The sequence below is a fragment of the Carettochelys insculpta genome, chromosome 5 (genome assembly GCF_033958435.1).
Source record: "Carettochelys insculpta isolate YL-2023 chromosome 5, ASM3395843v1, whole genome shotgun sequence".
In the NCBI taxonomy this organism is placed as follows: Eukaryota; Metazoa; Chordata; order Testudines; family Carettochelyidae; genus Carettochelys; species Carettochelys insculpta.
In genome coordinates this window covers 80,012,883-80,037,690 of record NC_134141.1, presented here as the reverse complement: position 1 = coordinate 80,037,690, position 24,808 = coordinate 80,012,883, and the positions used below count along the sequence as shown (strand labels likewise).

The 24,808-nt window shown below is 38.9% G+C and overlaps 1 protein-coding gene across 1 annotated transcript in view; it reads right to left on the bottom strand.

Moving 5' to 3' along the window:
- EDIL3 (EGF like repeats and discoidin domains 3) overlaps window positions 1-24,808 on the bottom strand; it is a 404,956-nt gene that overhangs the window by 56,856 nt on the left and 323,292 nt on the right. The window contains exons 7-9 of the mRNA XM_074995366.1: window positions 16,570-16,725; window positions 14,790-14,934; window positions 8,149-8,333 (exon numbers count right to left, since the gene is read on the bottom strand). Coding sequence (XP_074851467.1) covers window positions 8,149-8,333; window positions 14,790-14,934; window positions 16,570-16,725 — 486 coding nt within the window. The remainder of the gene's footprint in view (window positions 1-8,148; window positions 8,334-14,789; window positions 14,935-16,569; window positions 16,726-24,808) is intronic.

Here is a 24,808-nt window from a genome sequence, read left to right as displayed (position 1 = left end):
ATAAAATGCCAGAAAGAATAATTCTATTTGTATAAAAACTACACCCAACTCCTTATTAAAGGTGGTTTTCATACATTTTTTCTCACAACTCAGCTGACATAAATTGTTGATGCATGACTCAAAATAATTATATCTTTTGACTAGAGTTTGGGCTTTGATGTGTGGCCAGGGATGAGGAGTTTGGAGGTGCAGCAGGAAGCTCATGGTTTGGGGGAGGACCTCAGAGCTGGAGCAAACGATGGGGGAACTGGCTCAACATTGATTACTCCTGGTCAGCTGTGCAGCAGGGGTTGCTAAGGACTGCTATGGCACTGCAGAGTGTTCTGTGTCACAGAAGAGATGGCACCAGCCTGGCTCTTAGGAGGTATGTAAGCAGCTCTGTGCACAGTTACGACGTGTAGGCTCCACCCCCACCATTCCCACTGGATGCTAACTAGCCAGTGGGACTGAGGAGCTGATGTCTGGGATGGGGCAGTAGGAGGAGCCCCAAGGCCCCCTGCCTATGAGCTGTATTTGCTGTGGTTGCTTCTAGGGCACAGTCTTTGTGCAGTGCCAGGACAAGTAGATAGCCTACATTAAGAACCCACCACCCAGCAGGCCACCTGGTCACCCTTCAGTAATACAACTCAGTATCTGACATTCCATGACTCAATACTGGGTTGTGACTCCTACTTAGAAAACCACCACTCTATTGTATTTACATGCATTCTCTTATAGAGCACAGTTTTCACTTCTTGTCAAATTCTGAGACCAACTATATATATATATAAACCACCAACAACCCACCACCACGAAAATCTGAACATAATTATAGTTCATTCTAACCCCAAACATTTTTCTGTAAAGCAGTATATGAACTTCTGCTGATACATTGACTCTTTCTCCATGAGAAAACTGAAACTAACATTTCAAGACACAATGAGACAATTAAAAGTTACCAGAAGACTACAGTAATTTTATGTAATAACTATGTTAAAAAGTCCCTTTTGCCAGGCAATCATGCACAAGCTCCAAGCTCTCATTTAATCATTTATTTATAATCTGTAATTCTACTACATATGTTCGCAAATGACAATATTTATAGCATAGGGTTTGGACTCTGAAAATTAAGGACCAAAACTTATGAACCAGATCTTTGGATCCAGATAAATTGTATTTGGCACAGGGCCAATGGAGTTGGCGACTGGGGCAGCCAACACAATGATCTCTCTATAATTTTCAATCTGGAGCTAGCCATAAGATCATCTGAGAAATAACGAGACATCATGGGCTTAACCACAAGCAACATTCAACTAGATTTCTCATCGTCTGCTTATGAAACCGTATTAATAGTATAATGTCAGAATGCCAACAAGAGATCTGCTCTTGGAAGAAGAGCAGCCGACTTAAGCAAAACCAGGCAAGACTGAAGTGATAGAATCACAGAAATGTAGGGTTGGAAGGAAACTTGGGAGGTCATCTAGTCCAGCCCCCAAATGTTGAGGCTGGTCCAAGTTAACCTAGACCACTCCTCAGAGATGTGTGTCAAATCTATACTTAAAATTCTCCAATCATTCCACAACCTCCCAAGAAAGCCTATGTCAAGCTTTCCTCATAACCATAGGCCAGGTTTTTAAAATCTTGATCACTTTTCCTGCTGTCCTCTGGATTCCCACCAGTTTGCTCACATCTTTAACAAAGTGTGGTGCCTAAAACTGGGCACGATACGCCACGTGAGGCTACACCAGTGCCGAGTAGAGAAGTACTGTCCCCTCCCATTTGTTACCTATGACACTCCTGTTAATAGAATCCCAGAATATTAGCCTTCTTTGCAACTGCATCAGACTGTTAGTTCAGGTTCAGTTTGTGATATCTTATAACAGAGGACTTTAAGACTACATCTACATGAGAGGTTTTTCCAAGCAAAATTGGGATTTAGTCAGGAAAACCATGGAGTGACAACACACAAAATGTGCTTTGTTGATAGTTTGTCGACAAAACCCAGCACATCTGCTGGCAGCATTACACTTCTCCCCATTCAGGTATAATGCCTCTCTCGACAGTGTTCTCTCAACAAAATAGCCGTGTAGATGCTCCAAGGTCCTTTTGTCGACAGACAGGGCTTCTGGTTTACTGGACAGCCTTGTCTACAGAGCATTCGGCCAGCAACTCTGTCTAGAGAGGGCCAGGCAGTCTGGCTGCTCTCAGTTGACAGAGTGGATTGCTCTTAAGGTCTGCTTTTATGTATAGATGCAATCTGTTGAGATAAGTTTTGCCGGGAAAGCCATTCCGACAGTGACTTCTGTCAACAGAGGCTTCTCATGTAGATGTAGCCTAGAGGGTAGGAAAGCTGAATGCATAGCACATTTGCACTTTCCAATTTCCAGAGCTACCAAGGGCATTTTGACTCCAGGATTAGCTGCTCCAATTTATGCTGATTTCTGTTGGCACTCTTGGTTGGCCAGGAATTGGCGCTCAATACACTCTAGTAATGCTGTCCTCCTATTTCTGGTCCATTCACTTTTCCTGAGAGAAAAATACAAGGGTGTGGAATGGAATTGGCTATATCAGCTTTATGCCACTTGTGACTCCCCATGTCAGAGGAATAATCAGATGGAATTTAGACAACATTAAGGATTCTATTGTCCTTAGAAGCATATGGTAAAACAAACTAAAAGGTCATAGGTTCCAAAAACTCAGTAAGTTATCTAGAAAATTAACATGTTAATCTTTCACTAAACAGAAAAGAAACTGTAAAAAGAAGGCACACCGATCCAGAGTTTGTGCAAAATAGTACCAAAGACAGATGTTATTTTCTACAAATATAACACAAAGAAAGTGATGACTTATTTTGAATAAGATTCTCCATCTGTGCCTGACACCATCAGGATCTTAGATGGTAAAAATAGTGGTCCTACATTATGCTGAAAGCATAAGCAAAGTGTTATTCTAACCATCTAATCATTTTGGTGCAAAAACTCCAAAGCAACACCTAATGCTAGAGACAATGCTGGGTGGCAGCAGGAATGGGAGGAGGGAAACTAATCCAAAGTCTACTACATTATTGTTAGCAATCAGGTGTGAAACAAAAATTTATACTCATTTAAAGCTAACTGGTTACAGGGATTCCATTTTATCAGTCTATAGCTGCAGTATGTTGTGTATCAAGAGTGATGTTCCCTTTGATCATGCTTAGTTGATTCCTTCACATGTAATCAACACAATAGACATTAAAAGATGATATGGCTTGTTGCTCCAGTCTATTTTTGAGGGAACAATGGTTTTCTTTGGAAAAAAAAAAGAAATCAAAGCTCCATGGTAACAGTGTAAAACTGAATAAACTGTATTAGGCTTATCATTCATGAGCATCAGTCTAGAATACACGTCCCATGCCTTATGACAAATTACAAAGAAAATAAATTAGAAGTGGAGCTCTATTTATAATTAAGTTGTTTCTAATACTTACAAATGCAATGATAAATATATTTATAGATTTAGCAGAATTAAGAAAATGCATTTTTTTAAAAAAACTTGATTAACAATGTGTTGCAGTGAAAGGGCATCTGGGCTTTTTTAATTCACAGGTCATAATACCAGAAAATAAGTGACAGGGGCTGACCTTAAGGAACATGACAAACTGTCTGTTTGACAGGACAGTGCCGAAGACAGCTGGGGCAGCATGGCATGTGATAATGCACCACAGCTCCTGCAGATGTTCCCTGTCTTTGCTCAGGTCTGCACTAGGAGGTAAAATCAATTTTAGACACACAAATCCAGGTATGGAAATTGCATAGCTGGAGTCAACTAACTTAAGATAGATTTTTACTACTGTCCATTCAGAGGTACGTTGATGGGAATAACTGTTTCTCCTCATGGGGGCAGGTGTTGACACAGGTGTCCTGTAACTTTGATTTAGAGAATCCCTGCTAGATGTGCTCAATCAAACTCTGGAAGACTGGGGCAGTGAAGATGTACCTTTCTCCACAAGTTCTGACTGACTGCTTGGAGCAGGGTGGCCCAGGTCATTTACTCAGCACCAGTCTCTAATCTTTTTTTCTTTTTTTTTTTAAACTTCTGAATTTGGTTGTCTAGATCTATAAATAAACAAAATCTCCAGCACACACACTTATTTGTGCTGCTTGAGGGACTCTATGTAGCATTGTCTTAGGCTCACCCAGTTCTGCATTGTGCCCTAAGAAGCAGACTAGCCTGCTGGCTCCCAACCGGGAAAACAAGTTTGGGAAGTGGGTTTAGTTGTCCTAAATCAATGGCAGTATGTCTGTACTTGCAGCTGACCCAGTTACATGGACGAGACACAGAAAATTATTTCATATCTGGCATTCTATCATTTGGAACTCTCATATAACCAGTATTTTAACCGTAAGTAAATGTTAGTTAATGTTTTCAATAAGTACAGTATAGTGAAAGTAAATACAAATACCAATCAATACAGCAAATACAGTATAAGCGTACTGTGTACAATACTACTGTTGTTGGTAAATAAACTACTCTACATATAGTTTTGTTTCTTAATATCTAACCTTGTTTTTCTTTAGTGTTATGTATTGCTAGGTATACCTCTCTATTATTCGGAATATTTGAATATGTGGCAACTTTCTGGACCTGGGGCTGCCGAATATGAAAGCATTTAGTGTTTCTAAAAACAGCAAGAGAAGTTGGTATCCAGTGCAGCAAACAATGCTGACAGGATAATCAGAGCTTTAGGAAAGAGGGAAATGCTTTAAAGGGATAAGCTAGTTCCTTTTACGCTTGTAACTAGCTGAAAAGATTTTAGGAGGAGTCTACATCTGCATATATTATGCAAATGATTTCTTTTGTTTTAATTACACTTCTCCTCTATTTTAACATATTTGCTTTTATTTAGCATATCGTGTTTTTTGTTAAGATTCTTGTTATATATGTCGTTTCAAAGAGATGTCTCCCCAAAAAGGACAACCTTTAAAGAGACCTGAAGAAGAGCTCTGTGTAACTTGAAAGTCTGTCTCTCTCATCAACAGAACGTGGTTCAGTAAAACATAGTCCATTAGCCTGCAGCTGGCACAAATAAAGCGAGGAAATGAGAGGCAGGAGATGGCTGTTGGCAGGAACAGTTGTCACACTTACTGAATAGCAAGTTAATAGATGTTCTTGCATGGTTCTGAAATAGATTATTTTCCTGTAGAATCAAAATATGGCCTTTATAGCAGGAAGAAGGATGAAATAATTCACAAGATTTGGGGTTTTAACTCAAATAGACTTTCTCCAGAAGGCCCTTGTGGAGTGCATGATATACTCATAGAGCTATAGGTGTTAATGCCAGATGAAACCATTATGATTATTTAATCTGACTTATTGTGTAGCACAGGCTACTGAATTTCACCAACTTCTCCTTACCAAACTACTTCCTCCCATAATTAGTTATGGATATGGGGTAACAGTATGCTTTGCGGGCAGACCAATAGTTACAGTGCATGTACAAGAGTTGTGGTTACGATAACGGGCACACAGGGAAGTAGAGGGTATATACTGGATGGTTTACCTGTTCCATTTCATTATTTTTATGAGTTAGCATCTGGTGGATTGTGTGTATAGCAGCCCCTACCACTTCATAACAACATTTTTCTGCATTAATTTCCAAGTTTTAAAATACTTAAAAGTTGAGGTATTTTGAAAAAAAATATTTATTTGGAGATTTTTTTTAGGCAGCTTGTCTGTGTAAGGTTAGAAAGGCAGTTGCTATTGTAGAAGAGTTTATCCTAAATCTCCTGTGAATAAGCACTTGTCCATAAACGGTTTTAAAAAAGTGTATTCACATTGTAGAAATGTGTTGGAAATCTCTGGAACATACATTTTCAGCTATGATGAAAAATGGCTAAAAATGATCCTAAAATCTATATTTCCCCCCAAAACAAAACGTTGCATCATACCTACTTCTGGACACCTCTTTCTACCAACATATATGTGGATGCACAATATTTTTAAAAACAAACTCTAGATATGAAACTGATTGGAAGAACATCCATACTAACATGCAGCAATTGAGGGAATAAATGTAGAAATTTACTTGTATACATTTTTCATTCAAATAAAATTTCACTAGATTTTGTGAAACTAGCGCTGTGAAAAAGCAGTCACTACTTTAGAAAGGTGCAATGTGATGACTAGAAAGGGAATTTCCCAAAGGGACTAGAAGCAAACAGAAAAACAATAAAGAGACAAATTTAAACAATAGGCATATACTCTTTTACACAGAGCTATTACCTAGACTTCATATATTTGGACATCAATAACTGAAGCACTTGTATTCAGAGGGATTGGGCAACAGCACGAAATAACTAGCCAATGCATTGAAAACTCAAAAAGCTTAATGCCTCTGGTTTTACTGAAGCATAGTTGGAATTTTCTCGGAAAAGTGCCCTAAGTATAACAACTTCCAGTCATCCATAGCATGTTATATTATGTTAAAAGAAAGACAATAATCATGCTCCCATGAAATAAAAACAAAAAGACTTCCTTCCAGATTTAGACATTTTGGCATGTTTTAACAAAAACTAATCATACATTTTACTGGACTGAGGGAAAACATGCCAGTATGCAAACGAATGCAAAGTGAATTAATTTATGTACTCAAGTTAGTCTGAAGTAAGGGAAGAAAAAGAGAGAACAAGACTTTTTGTAGAAAACAGAAAACGGTGTAATATAAAAAATGCTGTAATTGCCTCGGTTTTGCAGCTCTCGCACTCCCCTATCAACTGTAGGCAACAACAAATCTATAGTCTATAAGGTGTAACTGGACATCTTGTTTTTGAACATACAGACTAACTTGGTTACCCCTCTGAAACAAATCTCTTGTCACCCTTGTTAGAATAATACATCATGGAGCATTTCTTTATAGTCTCTGAATGCAGCTGGCTCCCTGGGATCGGCAACAGAGACAAAATTACCTTAGATCTGACTTGCCTTTCTTTTTTGGTGGAAAGAAACTTTTTTTGATTCCTTCACCACAAAATATAATAAACACTTCCTCTTGAAAAAATGAAAATGACTTAAAACACTAATGCATTTTAACAGACTGTTCTTTTAAAAAAATACTGAATGCAGATATCTTAAATTATTCAAATGATAAATAGGCAATGCAGTCACTACTTCTTTCCCCTCTGTGTATAAGCTTAGAGAAGATATATCAATCACATGGCTAAACTGCTTGTAACTGTAGGTATAAAAGCTAATAAGTCATAATTTATATGTGAAAGCTAGCAGGGGATTAGTAGCACACTTCTTGTGCTACTGAGGGTTCATGCTGAGAATTCTATTCCAAACCGGCAGTTGTCTCAAAACACTGCAGCATATGACAGTTCAAAAATGTAAATGTCACAGTGACTGGTCAAACAGGCTTCCATATGGCGATTTTTTGCTGTCTTTCCCATTAGCCTTCCAGGAACTCCTTTAAATCACTTGCGGACTGAAAACAACCTTTGTGAACAGCTTCATAATGAATTCACGGGGTGAATCAATCACACTAGATTCAAAAGTATTACAGGAAGGTAATTTTGAATAATTTCCATTAGACTAAGATAACTTCTAGGAGCCTAAGCAGAAGGAAATGGGTTTTGTCCTAAGGAGTTTTGCTAGGGATGGGGGACACAGTCTCTTTCAATAGGCAGTCAAGCATCCAGTGCTGTAACTCCATAGCTGTTACTAGCAGTAATCATAGAATATTAGAGTCCATTAGCAGTAATCATTGAATCATAGAATACTAAAACTGGAAGGAACCTTGAGAGGTCATCGAGTCCTATCCCCTGCATGCATTTCAGGACTAAGCACCCTCTAGACCATCGCTGTCATGGCTGTTAGATGCTTCATAAATGGGTGGAGGGAAAGGTTTGGTTAATTCAGTTTGTAGACCCTCCCTCACCATGCCTTTCTGCACGTTGGCACATATTGAAGCAATGTACTATGAGATACTGAAATTCAGACACCCAATTCTGGACTCTCTGGAGCCATAACTCTCACATGCAGCGGATTTCCCTGGATTTCACATCTTCTGTTCCTTATGTATCCAGTGGAGAAAATTAAGATATGACTTTAAATCAACAAAACTCTCCAGTACAAGAAACATATAGAACATAGTTGGACACTAAGAACATCAGTGAAATAGGAAAACTTTACCTGCAACCACTGCGACTGGTCACTATGGCCTGAAGTCCAGGCATTCACTTTGCCTTGCTTGTCTAGCCGGGCTTTCCTAGGTTCCCAAGTGAACATATCCATGTTGAGTGTTCTGAAGATGCTGGAGGCAGTAATCTGGTAGTCCTGTATATGCCCTGATTTCATCCCCAGAGGTTCAGAGCAACCTGAAGAAGCGAAGAGGAACCCATGAGACTATTTACCTGTTGCTCTCAGCACCTTAGGTTCTCTTTTTTTTTGGTGATATAATCTGGGTTAATGGGTGTGATATGAAAGGGGGCCAAACTTGTTTCCAGATAGATGAGAAACGGGGAAAAATGCAGTGTGCTCACCTTGCCCACACAGGAGACTTATGATTAGATGAACCCTGGGCTGACTAAGCCAAAAGACAGGATGATGGACCTGCCTGAGGGACTGTAAGTGATATCTTGCCTCTCCCAGGCTACAGAGCTTACCTATTTTCCTCTGAAAGGGGTTTGCCAAACTATTCTGGGAGACAGCACTATTACTTAGGCCTGGTCTACACTAGGAAGCAATGTTGAACTAAAGTACTATACTCCGGATATGTAAATAGTATATCTGGAGTCAATGTACCTAAGGTCGAGTTGCCATGGTGCTTCCACTGTAGGGGGCAGGGTTGAAGGGAGAAATGCTCACATCAACTCTCTTTACTCTTCTCACTCTAATGGAATACCAGAGTCAATGAGAAAGTGATCAGAAATTGATTTAGTTGGTCTTTAGTAGACCTGCTAAATTGAACCCCAGATTGATCTCCACTGTGTCACTCTCTTGGTAAGTGTAGACAAGGCCTTAGAAACATAAGGAGGCCCTCTACACCACTTTTCCTCTATAACATCTTTGCCTGCAGCTAACACGTTAGTCACCCAGAGGCACCCTTATCACCTCACTGCTCCCTTCAGGCCTGCAATGTCTCACAAAGGATACAAGAGTTCCTCTACATCAGGGAGCCCACTTATGTGAAATAAACTCATGAATCCAATGAAATCCATCTTGACTGCTTGCAGGCTATAGGGTTTTACTGACGTACCCACTTCATATCAACCTTCCCTTTCCTTTATATATTTTAACTATACTTTCCCTGGTAAATAAAACATACTTTGTTGGTTCATCTGTTATGGAGGTGTCAGAAGATTATCATGTATGTGTTATTAGGCTAGTCATAGGGAGATGCACTGTATCAGCGATAATCGAAACCAGACGGGGAGCTAAGACTGGGGTCCTGACTACCTTAAACAATTAGCTAAGAACCTAGATTATTGAAACCCACTCCAGCTCAAGCAGGGGAAATTTGTGTAAGGGCTCTTCTTGATGACTAGCTAACCTTAGGGATAGGGAACGTCATACAGCATCTTTGGGGTAGGGGTGGGGAAGCAATTCCTTCAGAAAGGGCTGTAATCAGGAACACCTTTTGGGGAAACTGCATGCAAACAAAAACTGACAATTTGAGGCATTTCATTATGGCTACGTCTACACTAGACAAAAACTTCAAAATGGCCATGCAAATGGTCATTTCGAACTTTACTAATGAAGCACTGCAATACATATTCAGCGCCTCATTAGCATGCGGGTGGTTGCGGCACTTCGAAATTGACGTGGCTCGCTGCCGCGTGGCTCATCCAGACAGGGCACCTTTTCGAAAGGACCCCGCCTACTTCAAAGTACCTTTATTCCTATGAGCAGATGGGGATAAGGGGACTTTGAAGTAGCCGGGATCCTTTCAAAGAGGAGCCCCATCTGGATGAGCCGCGCGGTGGTAAGCCGTGTCAATTTTGAAGTGCCGCGGCCGCCCACATGCTAATGAGGTGCTGAATGTGTATTTCAGCACTTCATTAGTAAACTTCGAAATGGCCATTTGCATGGCCATTTTGAAGTTTTTGGCTAGTGTAGACACAGCCTATATGTTGAAAGAATTGAAAACAAGATAGAAAATTCAAAATATTTTCTAACGTTTATGGAGTTAAAAAAATAATTTTCCTTAGTCCTTTCCATTGGTCTCAGCCTTCAGTATATACATGATTTTCTATCCAGCACAAAACAATATTTCCCTTAATTTATTCTATTCTACTCTTAGCTCATGTCTCATCGGAGCGAAGTCTTAAGACCAAGAAAGCATTGCTCTATAAAATACTTACTTTCTTAATGCTAGCAGTGCTGAGGAAAAATCTCAGGATGTACTAAAGCACAGCTGTATTTTTTCATAACTTGATAACTTACAAAAAAAAAAAACCATCACCATCAAGGTGAAGACTACAGATATGGCTGAGAGGGGGGGTTTAGCTTCTTCTGGACTCTGGAGAACTAAGAAGGTGGCTAAAATCTCACATGATTTAGTGTGACTGAAATGACTATGGACATTGATGCATGTTCGTCCTACTGATTCTCCTCTTTTAAGTTTCTAAGATAAAATTTAATAAATAATTCCAAATGCGCAGCTTCTGCCATGATGCTGTGCAAGGAACTGTAAGATGTTAGTCACTGGGCAGAGACAGGGTACATTTCAGCTTACTAGGAGGAACAATAGGCTAAAGGAGAAATAAGGACAATAAGGAGTTTTTAATAATGCGGGCTTACCTGAACTGCACTGTACTGCTGACCAGGAGCAGCCTGTAATAAGCACTTCCCAGCCACAGCCTACACCCCTCCATCCTTTGGCAGCACCTAAACTCTGTCCCAGAGTTCACAGCCTTCCCTGCATCTATCAGTCTGCCCAAGCCTGAAGCCTCTTCCTCCACTCAGAGGAAAGCTAAGAAGACCGATATCCCTTGGATAAAGTGCAATGTGGCAGGCCAAAGTTAACACAGCAACACATACTAGAAGTAGAACTGAAAGCTTTCAGAATGGCAAGGCAAGACACCAAGATGGCAGGAGGAGACCTATAAAGATGTAAGGCAGTGGTGAAAGCCCTATGTTCCACATGGGGGCGGGGGAGAGAGAGAGCATGAATGTCTGATGAGAATACAAGTATTTGCCAAGTAATAACAGGGTGTGGGGAGTTGTGGGATAAGCACTGTCTTAGAAGGAGGGTAAGTTTAGAGTCTTGAGATTGGGATAATCCACAGTCAGGTGAAGGCATGCTCCCTGCAGTCTCTTATTATAGCACAATATCTTGTCTGTCAGTTTGCCTCATCATCCACAATGCTTAGGTTCGCCACATCCTCCACAATGCCAGTACCTTGCTCTCACATTGGCTTCAACAGTGCTCAGCACCTCTTAGGAGACACTCAGAATTTCATATAATTGAAGAGCTCCAAAGCAATCAGTGTCAAAGCTAGATATTTGAATGCAAGACTTCACATCCCATAGGCTTGTGCTCCAACTACTACATTTGTTGTGCATTATGCTACAGCTTGTGAAGGAATGGTAAGAGCAGAGGAAGCCAATTATTTTAGTGCAAAACAAAAGTGATTGGCAGTTTTTGCAACCCTTCTTCACAGCAAGTAGTCTTCAGAAGGACAAATGAATACTAATGGGACTGTTTTCTGAACAAGGAACTACTCAACATGAGTAAGGGTGGCAGAATTTGGTTTTAAATGCAGAGGGCTGCAGAGGAAAAAAAGCCAGGAAAAAATAAATGTTCGTTTTATAGTTCGCTAGTTGCACAAGAAGAGAAAGTGCTTGTTGGCATAGAAAATAAATTTATGGCCCTGCTTAGATATGCTATTGTGCTTAAATTAGCTACATGTCTAAGTACATTGTTGAACGGGGGCCTAAGAAAGGTCTGTGTTTTGAGCTTGCTACACTTTCTCTAATTAGAAAGGTTTCATTAAAATAAAAAGGGGATTAGTTCTGAAACCCCCAGACCTCAAAGTGCATCTCAACCTAACATAAACCACGTGGAATTAGACTGCATTAGTTTGTCTTTATGAATAATTTTACTTGGCTTCCAGCTAAAGCTGAAATTCTTTTGATGAGCCCAGCCTGTGACAACAATGCTGGGGAACAGTGACCTTGACACTGTGATGAGGCCACTGAAATGAATTTACAGTACCTTTCACAGTTCTTTGAGCAAAACAATTCTTGGTCATTCTGGCAAGGGCTTATTCTAAATTGTCATTCCAGAAATGGAAAACTTAAAAAGAAAAATCTAATACACTACAGCATCTAAGTCAGGATTTTCTATTTACTTTCAAATTTCTCTCTATTGAAAAAAAGCTACTGTGAGATTAATGCATTAACTTTTAATTTGTGAATCAGGTTTTGATGTCATTAGAGGACCAAGAATTACTTAACTCGGTCTGTTTTGATATTTCATTCGGGAACTGGATGACTTGTTTTATACAGTAAAACAGGTAGCCAGGTAAAAATCATCCTAAAATGAATCTCCTGTAGCAACATGTGGTGAAAAGCTGATCTCTTTTGACAGATAAAGAATTTGCATGTTTTACCAGATTTATAGAAGGAATACAGTTCTTGAAGAGAGCAGATTGGGGTCAAGTTTTACCTTTATGTGCTAAAACCTTTACTACAACAAAGCTTCAAATGGTTTATGTTGGGTCACTAGTTCATTTCCTTTTGCTCCAAGCCACAATCACAGTTTCTGCAGAAAAGTCACAGAACAAATCTAAATCAAATCAAACTTCATAAAAGGAACCAGGTTTTTATTCTGCTTTGAAAGTCCTTCAGCTGCAGTTTACAGAACTCTTGAACTGCACAGGAAAACAGGACTTGGAGATCTGTGACCAGTTCTCAGGTTTGCCACTGACTTGCTGTGGAACCCTGGATAAGTCACTTGACTTCTGGAGCTGTTCTCCCTCCTACCCTTTGGCTGTGTCTACACTTGCATTCCTCTTTCGAAAGAGGAATGCAAGTGTAGACACAGCCTTTGTCTAGTTTGTCCATCCTAGCTGTAAGACTGTCCCTCAGTAGCTGTGTTTGTATAGTACCTAGCACAATTTTGGTTGGTTGGTACTTCCAGGTGCTACTGTAAATAAATTACCTCACTTGGAAGTCTGTGCTAAAATATATTCATAATTAGAAAGTTTTGCTCAAGAGATAACATAAATCTTCCCCACTGCAGATTAAGCTATTTCTTGTCTTACCTTAAGGGGACATGGAGAACAATTAATCACCATCCTCTTTATAACAGCCCTTATCATATTGAAGATTGTTATCAGGTTCTCCTCTTTCTTTTGTTCCTCAAGGCTAAACACATCCAGTTGATTTAACCTTTCTTCACTGGTCAGGTTTTAAAGCTTTTTTTATCATTTTCATCCTCTGAACTCTAAAAGCTTTTATCATTTTCATCCTCTGAACTCTCCCCAACTTATCCTAATGTTTCCTAAAATGTAGCTTTCAGAACTTGACAGAAACCCCCAACTGATGCTACACCATTTAAGTGGAGTGGGACAATTACCTCCCAAGTCTTACATATGCCTCAAAATGCATCCCATTATCGACTAATTCCACATGTGATCTATTATACCCACTGATTCTTTTTTGGCCAATTTCTTTTTAGTACTACCACCTGACCAGTTATTCCCTATTTTGTAGTTGGATCTTTGGTTGTTTTTCTTCAAGTATAATACTCTGCACTTGTCTTGTTAATTGCACTCCAATTTCTCAAGGTCATCTTGAATTCTAATCCTGTCCTCCAAAATGCTGGCAACCTCTTTCAGCCTGGTATAATCCACAAATTCTATAGCTGCTCTTCCACTATCCAAATAACTAAGAAGGCGTTGAAGAGTACTGAACCCAGGACAGACCACAGCAGATTCCACTAGATAGACCCCACACTTTGAAAGTGAACCTTCTCTTAGCTAGACTGTGAGTACTGTCTTTCAACCAGTTTTTTCACCTACCTTATATTTATTTAATGTAGACCACATTTCCCTAGAATGCTTCTGAGAACGTCATATGGGGCTGTGTCACAAGACTTACTAAAATCTAAATATATTATGTCATCCGCTTTTCCTCATCCCCTAGGGCAGTAACCCAATCAAAGAAGGAACTTAGGTTGGTTTGGCATTACTTGTTCTTCACAAATTAGTGTTAATATTCTTATAACGTTATTACTCTTTAGCTGCTTACAAATTGATTGTTTAATAATTTGTCGCAGCTGTCAAAGTTAGACTGACTGATCTATAGTTCATTGAGTCCTTTTTGTTCAAAGGTACTATGTCTGAACTTTTCCAGTCCTCTCAGACCTCACCCTTCCTCCAGGAGTTCTCAAAGATAATCACTAAAAGTTCAGAGAATGTTTCAGATACTTCCTGAAGCATCCTGAAATTAATTTAATCCGACCCTGCTGAATTGGATATCTCCAATGTAGTTAAATATTTTTTTAATCCGTTCCTTCCCTATTTTGACTTGCTTTCTATTCCCTTGTTTATTATTAGTTGTATTAAGCATCTGGTCACTGCCTACCCTTTCAGTGATGACTGACACAAAATAGGCATTAAATACTTTGGTCTTCTGTATCCATTTCAAGTAGCAAATACTTTTATGTGAATAAATACAAAATATATATTATGTAGATAAGATAAATGCAAAGAAATAAATTCATCTATGCTGTAACACCATATATGTCAATGGAATGAACATTCTAATCCACAGGAACAAAGGGAATTCATAATGAGACAATGCCGTGTTGCTGGAAAACGTACCTGATAATTCACAGCCAAGAAGTTCCATTCTCAAAGTACAGTGCCTTCGGCAAACTTGAGGATACAGTCGAATGTACTGTGATTTTATTGGAGGAGTGAAAGAATTGGCATAAGGAGTGTTGTTGTCCACATTTCCATGGAACACCTGTGACAAAAAACAAAACAAAATAAAACAAACCCTCATGTATTTCAAATAGTACAAGGACCTTTATTTTCTCTTCATGGACTCATTTACATATGCACATTTCCTTTTCTATTCTTCATTTCTATTTTTTATTCATGACTTTCAACATATAGGCTGTGTCTACACGTGCCCCAAACTTCAAAATGGCCATGCAAATGGCCATTTCGAAGTTTGGGGCACGTGTAGACGTAGCCATAGGGTCCATCTATATAGCAAAGTTATTTTGGAATAACGGCCACTATTCTGAAATAACTTTGTGAGCATCTACACAATGCAACCACTATTTCAAAATAATTCTGAAATAGCAGATGGTTTATTTCGAATTTGGTAAACCTCTTTCGACAGGAATAGTGCCTATTCTGAAACAGATATTATGGAACAGGGGCTGTTTCAAAATAAGCTATAGTGAATCCAAGGGCTCTAATCCAAAATAGGCTCTATTGTATCTGGACGCTGCATTTCCCAATAGCTGAGAGCTGTATTGATACACATTTTGTGTGTAGATGAGCTATTTTGAAATAAGCTATTCCAGAAAATCTCCTCTGGAATAGTTTATTTTGAAATAATGCTGCTGCATAGTGGTGGCCTTAGAGGCTGCTCCCTCACCTATGCTGCCCAATCTGGTCTGATTCAACAGGGTATTTGAATCTAATGTGAAGCATGTGGGCGCTGCTATTTATTGACTTCAGCAGGCCTACTTCTGCTCATGGTAAGACATATGTTTAAGTATCTTGCTGAATTGGGGCCTCAGCCCCTCCCCCCCACCACCACACATACCATGTGTCAGCTACTAGCACACTAAAAATCACACCTTCCCATCAACTTGTGTATTAAAATGTCCCTGTTCACTTAAGTCTTCAATTAGCAACACCAATCCACCCTTAGTTCTCCCTCCCTCATTTAAGAACTGATCCAAATTCTACTGAAGTCAGCCAGAGAGATTCCACTGACTGCAATGGGATTCAAATCATCCCCTTAAAAGGATTTTTCTATTCTGTCTTCATTGTAATTAGATATTCTTACACTTTGCTTCCTCGCCTCATTAGTCTTTTGAACACAGCATTCCCTCTGCCTGCATGACAGAAACTGCGTCCAAATCTGAAGTGCCTTAGTTCTATCCTACCTCTCTCAGCTAAGCATTCTGTGGTGCCTTGTATAAAAACAAATTCTAACTGTATACTGTAAACATATTTTTATGGGAGGATACTGTTTTCACAATGTGGAGATTAGCATTGATGAATGGGTTTTATGCTTTCAAGGGTTAACATTAATCTGCCGATGTACTAAAACTAAATTAAAAACAGAGTCATGAGTAATTACTGGTAAACTAATTAAAATGAAAATCAGTTAAGTGTAATAAAGAGGATTATTTTAGCCTGGGGACACAGTGTTTATACAACCATCAATTAAAGAATAAAGAAAGTCTTAGCTGACATAAAGTAGAAACATATTGCTATGTTTTCCAGAAAAAAGGCAACACACATAAAAGCTCTTTCTCTGTTAGACATTTATACTCATCTGTGGGAAATAGTTGTTGCTTTCAGAGGCCAGATATACCTTGGGATTTTCATTCACACAAAGGCAACTCAGTCTTACCATATCTTCATTGGTGCCTTTTACTTTGTATGTTGTCCATGACTTCCCATCATTACTGTACGCAATTTTGTAAGATTTTATATATTCTGGGCTTCCAATCCTCTTGGCACCTTGGGTTATAACTCCAGTGACTCTCATCTTTCTTTGCAGGTTTATCTGCAGTAACAATACAGTATCATTTGGTAATCATCAGAGGTGCGCAGTTCCTGTTATGATACTAAATCGTTGTTCTGATTCAAGCAGAAAAAGAAATCCGTGCTTCATTCTGCAGCATTTTGACTGATTATCTCTACGTTTCCTTTGACCATATATATGAAAAAAACAATACTTCCCCACCACCCCAAATTTTACACATACTGTATTATCTGAACAGGTATATATGTATGTGCCTTTGGTATATGAACATACACTTATATTATGGAGATATTGCAATGGCTCAACAGGTAAAAGTTTACTCTTCCATTCCACTAGAAGTCTGATTTTGACCCCACCGCCCCCGCCAACTATAATGTCAGAAGAATCCTCACTGCCAGTTATTTTTTCCTGAAAAGTCTGAGGCAGAATAGAACAGGCATTTCCAATCTATGGATGTTCCAAAAATCAGTATTTTTCAATGGGTTTTATCATTCTCTGTTTGAAAATTGATTGATCTAAGGACAATCTAAGCAGCCAAAAAACAAACAATGTTAGAAATCATTTAAAAAGGGATAGAGAATAAGACAAATACTATCTTATCACCTCAACATATATCCATGGTATGGCCACATCTTGGATACTGCATGAAGAAGTGGTTGCTTCATCTCAAAATACATATCTTGGCATTGGAAAAAGTTCAGAAAAGGGCAACAAAAATTATTAGGGGTTTGTAACAGCTGCCATAGGAGGAGAGAGTGAAAAACCTGTAACTTTTTAGTTTAGAAAAAAAGCAGACTAAAAGGGAGGGTGATATGATACAAGTCTATAAAATCAAGAATGATGTTGAGAAAATAAATAAGGAAAAGTTATTTCCTTGCTCCCATAACATAAAAAAACCAAACCAGCAGTCAGGTAGCACTTTAAAGACTAACAAAACAATTTACTAGGTGATGAGCTTTCACGGGACAAACCCACTTCTTCATCTGATTTGTTTTACTAGAATACAGACTAACACAGCTACCTCTCTGTTACCGTAACATAAGAACTAAGGTTCACCACATGATAAATAGGTAGCAGGTTTACAACAAACAAAAGGAAGTATGTCTTCTTACAACACACAGTCAACGTGTGGAACTCCTTTCCAGAGGATGTTGTGAAGGCCAGGACTTTAACAGGTTTCAGAAAAGAGCTAAATAAACTCATGGAGGATAGGTCCGTCAATGGCTATTAGTCAGAGTGGGTAAGGAATGGTGTCTCGAGCTTTTGTTTGTCGGAAGATGGGAATAGGTTAAAGGGAAGAAATCACTTGACTACCTCTTTTGTTCTTTCCTCTGGGACACCTAACATTGGCCACTGATGGGGGACAGATTACTGCACTAGATGGACCTTTGGTCTGACCCAGTATGGGCGTTTTTATGTTCTTATGTTTTGAGTGGAATCCTGGCCACAGAGAAATCAATGGCCAACCTCCTACTGATGTCAGTGGGGCCATGATTTCATCTTCCCTGTTTATTTTTGTCAGTTGACCATACTACCACAAACTAATTAAGAAGTTTGGAGAGTTTTTTGTTACCTAAATAATCTTATTTTTGCCTCACAAATATATGAATACATGAAAACCAGGAGACATTTTCATTCACAAACCAAACAACAAGCCTGGTCATCACTACAATAATTATGACAATTCAATATCAACTGAACTACTCTACTCATGGATGGTTATGACATTTAAATCAAGGTGTCTATTTACAAATGTAAGTGCTGCTGTATTATGAGACATTGGGTCACAGAGTGGATGTGCAAGTTGGGAAGAATGAGGAATAGTCAGTCAAGGAAGTGCAGCCAATACATAAATCTCTGAGGTAGGGATGGAGCTTGTTCAATATCCAGCACAATGGGATCCTGGTTCACAAGTGGGGTTCCTATATGCTACAATAACACAAGCAAACTAACAACAAAATAACTACAAGCACTCACACCAAAGCACTCAAGATGTCCTCAGTTTTGGAGACAAGTCACAGACATGAAGTCTCTCTGTCTCTAATGCACACCTGAAATTTCCAGGCTTTCCAATGTTTTTTTTTTCCTTTAAGAGACTGCCAGGTTCTTCCCCCCAATACTAACTGATAAACATTTAGACAACTTTCCCCTGGAAGAATTTTATATCCATTACACATACAAATACATTCAATAGGATTCCCTTCTCTTACACCAGCATAATTCCCTTGGCTTCAATGGATTTATACTTGATTTACATCCTTCTAAGTGAAAGGTGAAGCAGACCCATAAAAGTTACAGTTCTGGGGTCTGAATGTCTTCATACATACATGCATATGGTTATATATTGGGAGTAACTCTACTGAAGTCAGTGCAATTACGCCAGTGTAAAACTGATGTAAGAGGAGAATCAGGCCCAAGACATTTACAACCACAATTTTAATATAGCAATTCAGATCCGTCCGCCACCTCCTTCTCGAAAAGAAATTAATAAAAGAGAAAAAGTCTGTTCAAGCAGTCCAACTCCAGGGACTGACAATTATGCTAACTGAGAGGATCCTCCCAATTAACGCAAAATGAATTTGTGCTCAATACATCTGAGTATAGTGTAGCATGCTGTCTTATTACAAGAGGTTGCGTAATAAGGGTGATTTATTATACTTTTTCAGTCTGTATATGGAAAATCTTAAACATGAACGAACAGAAACAGACTAAGTCCCATAATCCTGCAATATTTAAAAAAAAAAAACAGCCTGACCCCAGCCCCAAGTGCGACAAATACTAGCCAAGTTAAACACACAGTTATAGCTAACTTGCTTCCATTGACTTCCACCGTACATTAATGTTCAGGGTAACAGAGGAAATGATTTAATTCCAATGATATCTTCTTTGACACTGTTATTCAAATAGCTAGCCCTTTTCCAGCTGAACTAGTGGTTCACACACAGTTATACAACTTTTTTTTCTAATTGTAATATCGCATTTTTGTAAAAGTCTGCCCTCCAATGAGTTACACTGTAAATGTTAATATAACTAAATAAAGCTTTTTGCAACCATTCTCCTCAATGTTGATGAAACAATGGCTAGCAGCATCCATGACTGCAGCTGCAACCAAGAAGTAACTATAAATGGAAAGATGTTGAATTGGAGAGAGATCTCAAGTGTGATACCAAACCAATCTGCTCAGCATCTGGTGTCATTTGACATTTCCATTCATGACCTGGATGTAGGTATAGAAAGCACATTGATCAAGTTTGCAGACAACAAGAAGCTGGGGGAGGGCTGTCGATACCTTGGAGCTCAGAGAAAAAATTCAGGGGGATCTTGGTAAATTAGACAACCAGATGATAGACAGGGAAATGAAATTCAACCAAGAGAAATATAAGATGTCACACTTAGGGGAGACAAACCAACTGCACAAATACACAATGGGAGAAAACTGCCTTGTCAGCAGCACAGCTGAGAAGGATGAGGTGGTGGAACACAACCTCAGCGAGGATCAGCAATGCAATACAATGCTTCTACAAAATGTTGCAATATTAGGTTTCATTAACAGACGTATAGTGGGGAACTGACAGGAGAGGATAATACCACTCTATTTGGTGCTGGGTAGGTAGCTAGAATACTTTGGCCACCAATGTATAGAAAGTATGCAAAGAAACCAGAAAGGATCCAGAGATGAGTAGCAAAGATGACCAAAGAGCTGGAGTACATGACAGAGGAGCAAAGGTGGAAGGAACTGGGTATGTTCAATTTGGAAAAGAGGAGATTAAAGGAACACTTAACTGTGGTTTTCAAACACTTGAAAGGTTGCCATAAAAAGATGGAGAAAAGTTGTTCTCCTTTGCCACAATGAGCAGGACAAACAGCACAGAAGGCTTAAATTAAATCTCAGGAAAAAATTCCTTACTATAAGAACAATAGAATAGACTGTCTTGGGATGCTGTGGAAACTTCTTCACTGAATGTTTTTGTGAATGGATTTTTTAAAATGTATTTGACAAATATTTTCCTAAACAAACAAACAAACAAACAAACAAACAAACAAACAAACAAACAAAAATTCTGAAATCCTGTATCTTGGCAGGGGGTTAGACTAGATGACCCTGGCAGTCCCTTCTAACCCTATTATTCTAACCCACTGACATTATAGTCCTGTGAGTACCACTTCCCCTGCACTTGGAAGAGTTGTATGCTCTTGGAGGTAGTGTTTAGGCTGTTTGTTTTTATAAAAACATGAAATTAAAATGGTGCTCCTCCTGCCAAGTGAACATAAATGAAATTAACTTTAGCCATGACATTGCCTTGCCTAATTAAAATCAAGTTACTTTCTTTAACTTATGGAATTCGAGTAACATTTGACCTGTGGCCTCTATACCTAAAAATGTGCTCCACTCATACACCCACAGCATACCCATGCATTTTATAGAAAATTATGCTTCCTTTCATTTAACCTTAAATTTTAATACACATTTTTTTATTTCTGGCTATTGCTCCTGTGAACCAGTGAGCACTGGCTTTCAACAGTGCTAAGCTTCATGAAGTTTAGCAATTGCATTTAAAAATAAGAAATTGGATGCTGTAGAATATGCTTCATTTAAGTTAAATGTTTCCTCAGTACTTCTGAGAAAACTCACAGGAGGGGAAAAAGTACTTTAAACCCCCCAGAACTTACATATGCATATAAAGCTCAGGCGCTATCTTTGATGGGTATAACCCATATAAGTCAAAAAAGAGTAGAGCAGGAAAGAAACTGGCCCATAGCATTTGTGTTCTATTATGACCTTTACATTTGTCAAGCCAGAGCTTAGCAAAATGCAGAATATTACAATTGTGTAGTAACTATAACTAAAAGCAGTAGGTGAAAGCTTTTTTATTAAGTGTATGAACTAGCTCTGTCAGCAATACAGGCTTTTAAAAAACTCAGTCCTCTGGGGTCATTGCAAAAGAAAAACAACTCCAGTTGACTTTTAGACCCCACTTTAGGGATATAGAAAGAGCAAGGACCTAGCAAATAATGTGATGCATTTTAATTATATAGGTATTTGTGAGGTAAAATAAAGGTGATTAAAGGCATTAAGATAAGAACAACAATTTGACACATCATTCAAAATGGCAGGACTTCATTGGCACGATGAAAATTAAGCATAAAAACTATATCTAGACATAAAAAGGATGGAAAAGACAATAATACCCTGACGAAAGAAATCCAGACTGTGAAATACTTCATGCTGGAGAAAGAACATTGTTTATGGAAACATTGATCTTTGCCACTGAAGAATTACTAAGAGTAGGAGAGGGGATCAGTTCTATAGTTTTTACTCATCTAGGATTATTCACATGAATAGAACTGCAGGACTGGTCCAAACTTACACACTATTGAAGCATGTATGTACCTTGTTTCTTAGCTTGATCTTGTACAACACGTCTTAGGTTCAAAGCTATGGATGACAGGATTACTTCAGAGATCTTAAATTCCCTAATCTTTGTTAACTTTAAAATGAGAGGCTATTGGCTTATGCAGCACAGTAGTATTTAAGGTGGATTTGGCTGCTAGGAATACAGTTAAAGAACTGACTTAAAATTTTGGCCTTGGGATTTGGGATACACAATAGACTTGTTAGATTGCTGAATAATGTGTTACAACAGTCAGCAGACATGTAAAATGTAAGAAGTTCAATATTCATTCAGAATCCCAAGCATGGAATCCATTTTCTCCAGGTGTTTTTCACAGTCTAAAAACCTGTTATGTATAACATAAACAGGTAAATATTTGAACAGATTTTCCTCTCTTTTTACACTGAACTCAACATTTTCAATAGTAACAGAGAGGGAGCCATGCTAGTCTATACACTATCAAAACAAAAAGCAGTCAAGTAGCACTTTAAAGACTAGCAAAATAGTTTATTAGGTGAGCTTTCGTGGGACAGACCCACTTCTTCAGACCATATCCAGACCAGAAGAGACTCTGAAGAAGTGGGTCTGTCCCACGAAAGCTCACCTTATCAACTATTTTGCTAGTCTTTAAAGTGCTACTTGACTGCTTTTTGTTTCAACATTTTCAGTTTCAGAATTTTTTTCAATTATATCTTATCTTGTTTCAATTATCTTGTTTATGCCTCTTTTGAATGGTCAAATTATCTCTGCTAGTCTCTGCGAGGGTGAACTGTGGGCTTGTACTATGCAGCTCCAATAGGAGAAAATCTAAATTCATATGTTTCTGTAACCCAGGATCAAATATTGGCAAACTCAATATGCAGAAAACCTACACTTGATAACCAAGATGTTCATTTGACTCTGCCTTATCTATGTAATTAAATTCATAGATGAAAAAAGACGGGAAAACTTAGCAGGAAAACATGTGCAGTGCTCTTGGCCACAATTTCTAATTGTAGTCCTCACATTTGTAAAATTTATCGTAAAATTATCAATTAAAATATTAAGGCATAAGCTGTACAATGCTCTTTGGACTGCATATTTGGACCAAGCTACTCAACACACAGGAAACATCTGAAATTCCCACAAACTCTTGTTGCTAGGGATATATCGGAAATTTGTTTGTGAAGCCACTTCACTAATCCATAGTTTGTGGAAGATTTTAATGTCATGCTTTAGTTAGATAGAAGTTTATTGCTATGAAGTCCATTGTTATTCCAGTAGAATCTATTGTTATTCCAGTGCAGAGTATATTTTCTACTAAATTTAGTTATTTCTTATTCCAAAAACTGGGTTTGAGTGAGGGATTGAATACTGTCAGTATGGAGATGTTCAGCAGAGTTGTCCTTCCTTGGTGGTCTTACCCATTTCCAAAAGATTGTAGTTTTACTATTTCTTTTAAAACTTACGTGAATTTTTTTAAAAAATCAACTTTCTAGTAAAGGCAGACGGAAAATGTTCACAAATATTTTCTGGTGAAAATGGAAACAACTTTTTAAAGAAATGTTTTTGAAAATGTTTGTCGCTTCCTCTAGTTTGCAAAGACTACAGGTGGTCAAAACTGAATCTCTCTTTTACAGGAGAGTTCAGTATTTTAGAATTTGTTTTCATTCTGAATGCGAACACAACCAAATATTTCAATTTCCCACCACATTATATGCACTACTATTAATGATGAACTATACCAATTACTATATTGTACCATTTCATGTTATTTTATTTTTAAAAATCATTAAGGGAAGCTGATACTTAAAGCACATTGAAAGAACTTGTCTAATTTGCTGGTTCAAAGTGTATCCAGTTTGTATTGTAATAAAACTCTTTTACGTGGTCAAAAACAATAAGCTAACCTTGTTATCCCCACCCTTGCTCTGGCTTATTTATACCTGGCCCTGCAGATTTCCAAGACCAGCATCTGATGAAGTGAGTCTGTGCTCACGAAAGCTCATGCTCAAAACTTTTCTGTTAGTCTATAAGGTGCCACAGGACCTTTCGTTGCTGTTAATAATACAAGAGGGGTTCTCAAACTTCATTGTACCCACAACCCCCTTCTGACAACAAAAATTACTACATGACCCCAGGAGGTGGGACTGAAGCCTGAGTCTGATTCTCAATGCCTCAGGTGGGGGAGCCAAAGCCAAAGCCCTAGTTCCACTGTCTTGGGTCAGAGAGAGGTCAAAGACAAAGCCCAAGGGCTTCACTTGAGCTCTACTACCTAGGGTTGAAACCCTTGGGCTTGGGCTTTGGCTTTGGCCCTGGGCAGTGGGGCTCAGGCTCCTGCTCCAGATCCTTTAAATCACTGTCCCAGGTTGTTTTAAAGGACTGGGTGGGGGTGGCTAGCTCCATCCCTGCCCCTTCTGCCTGAGGTCCCACCCCTCCTGGGGATGCAGAGCTGCTCCCCACATCTTGCCCAGAGGCCTTGCAAGTCTTTAGCCCACCCTGTTGGACCCACCGTGCTGGGAAGGCAAGGTTGCACAGCAGGACTCGGCAACACTGCACCTGCGAAGCAGGAGGCTCACAGGCCTTATTAGCACTTGGCTTTTGATTAAAGCCCCCCACTGCACTGTCAATTGAGTGATCCCATTGGTGCCAGTAATACTGGGACTATTGGTGTAGAGAGGGCTCCAGCGGCGGCCTGTGTTTTAAATAATTGGTATCTGTATCTGTTTTGA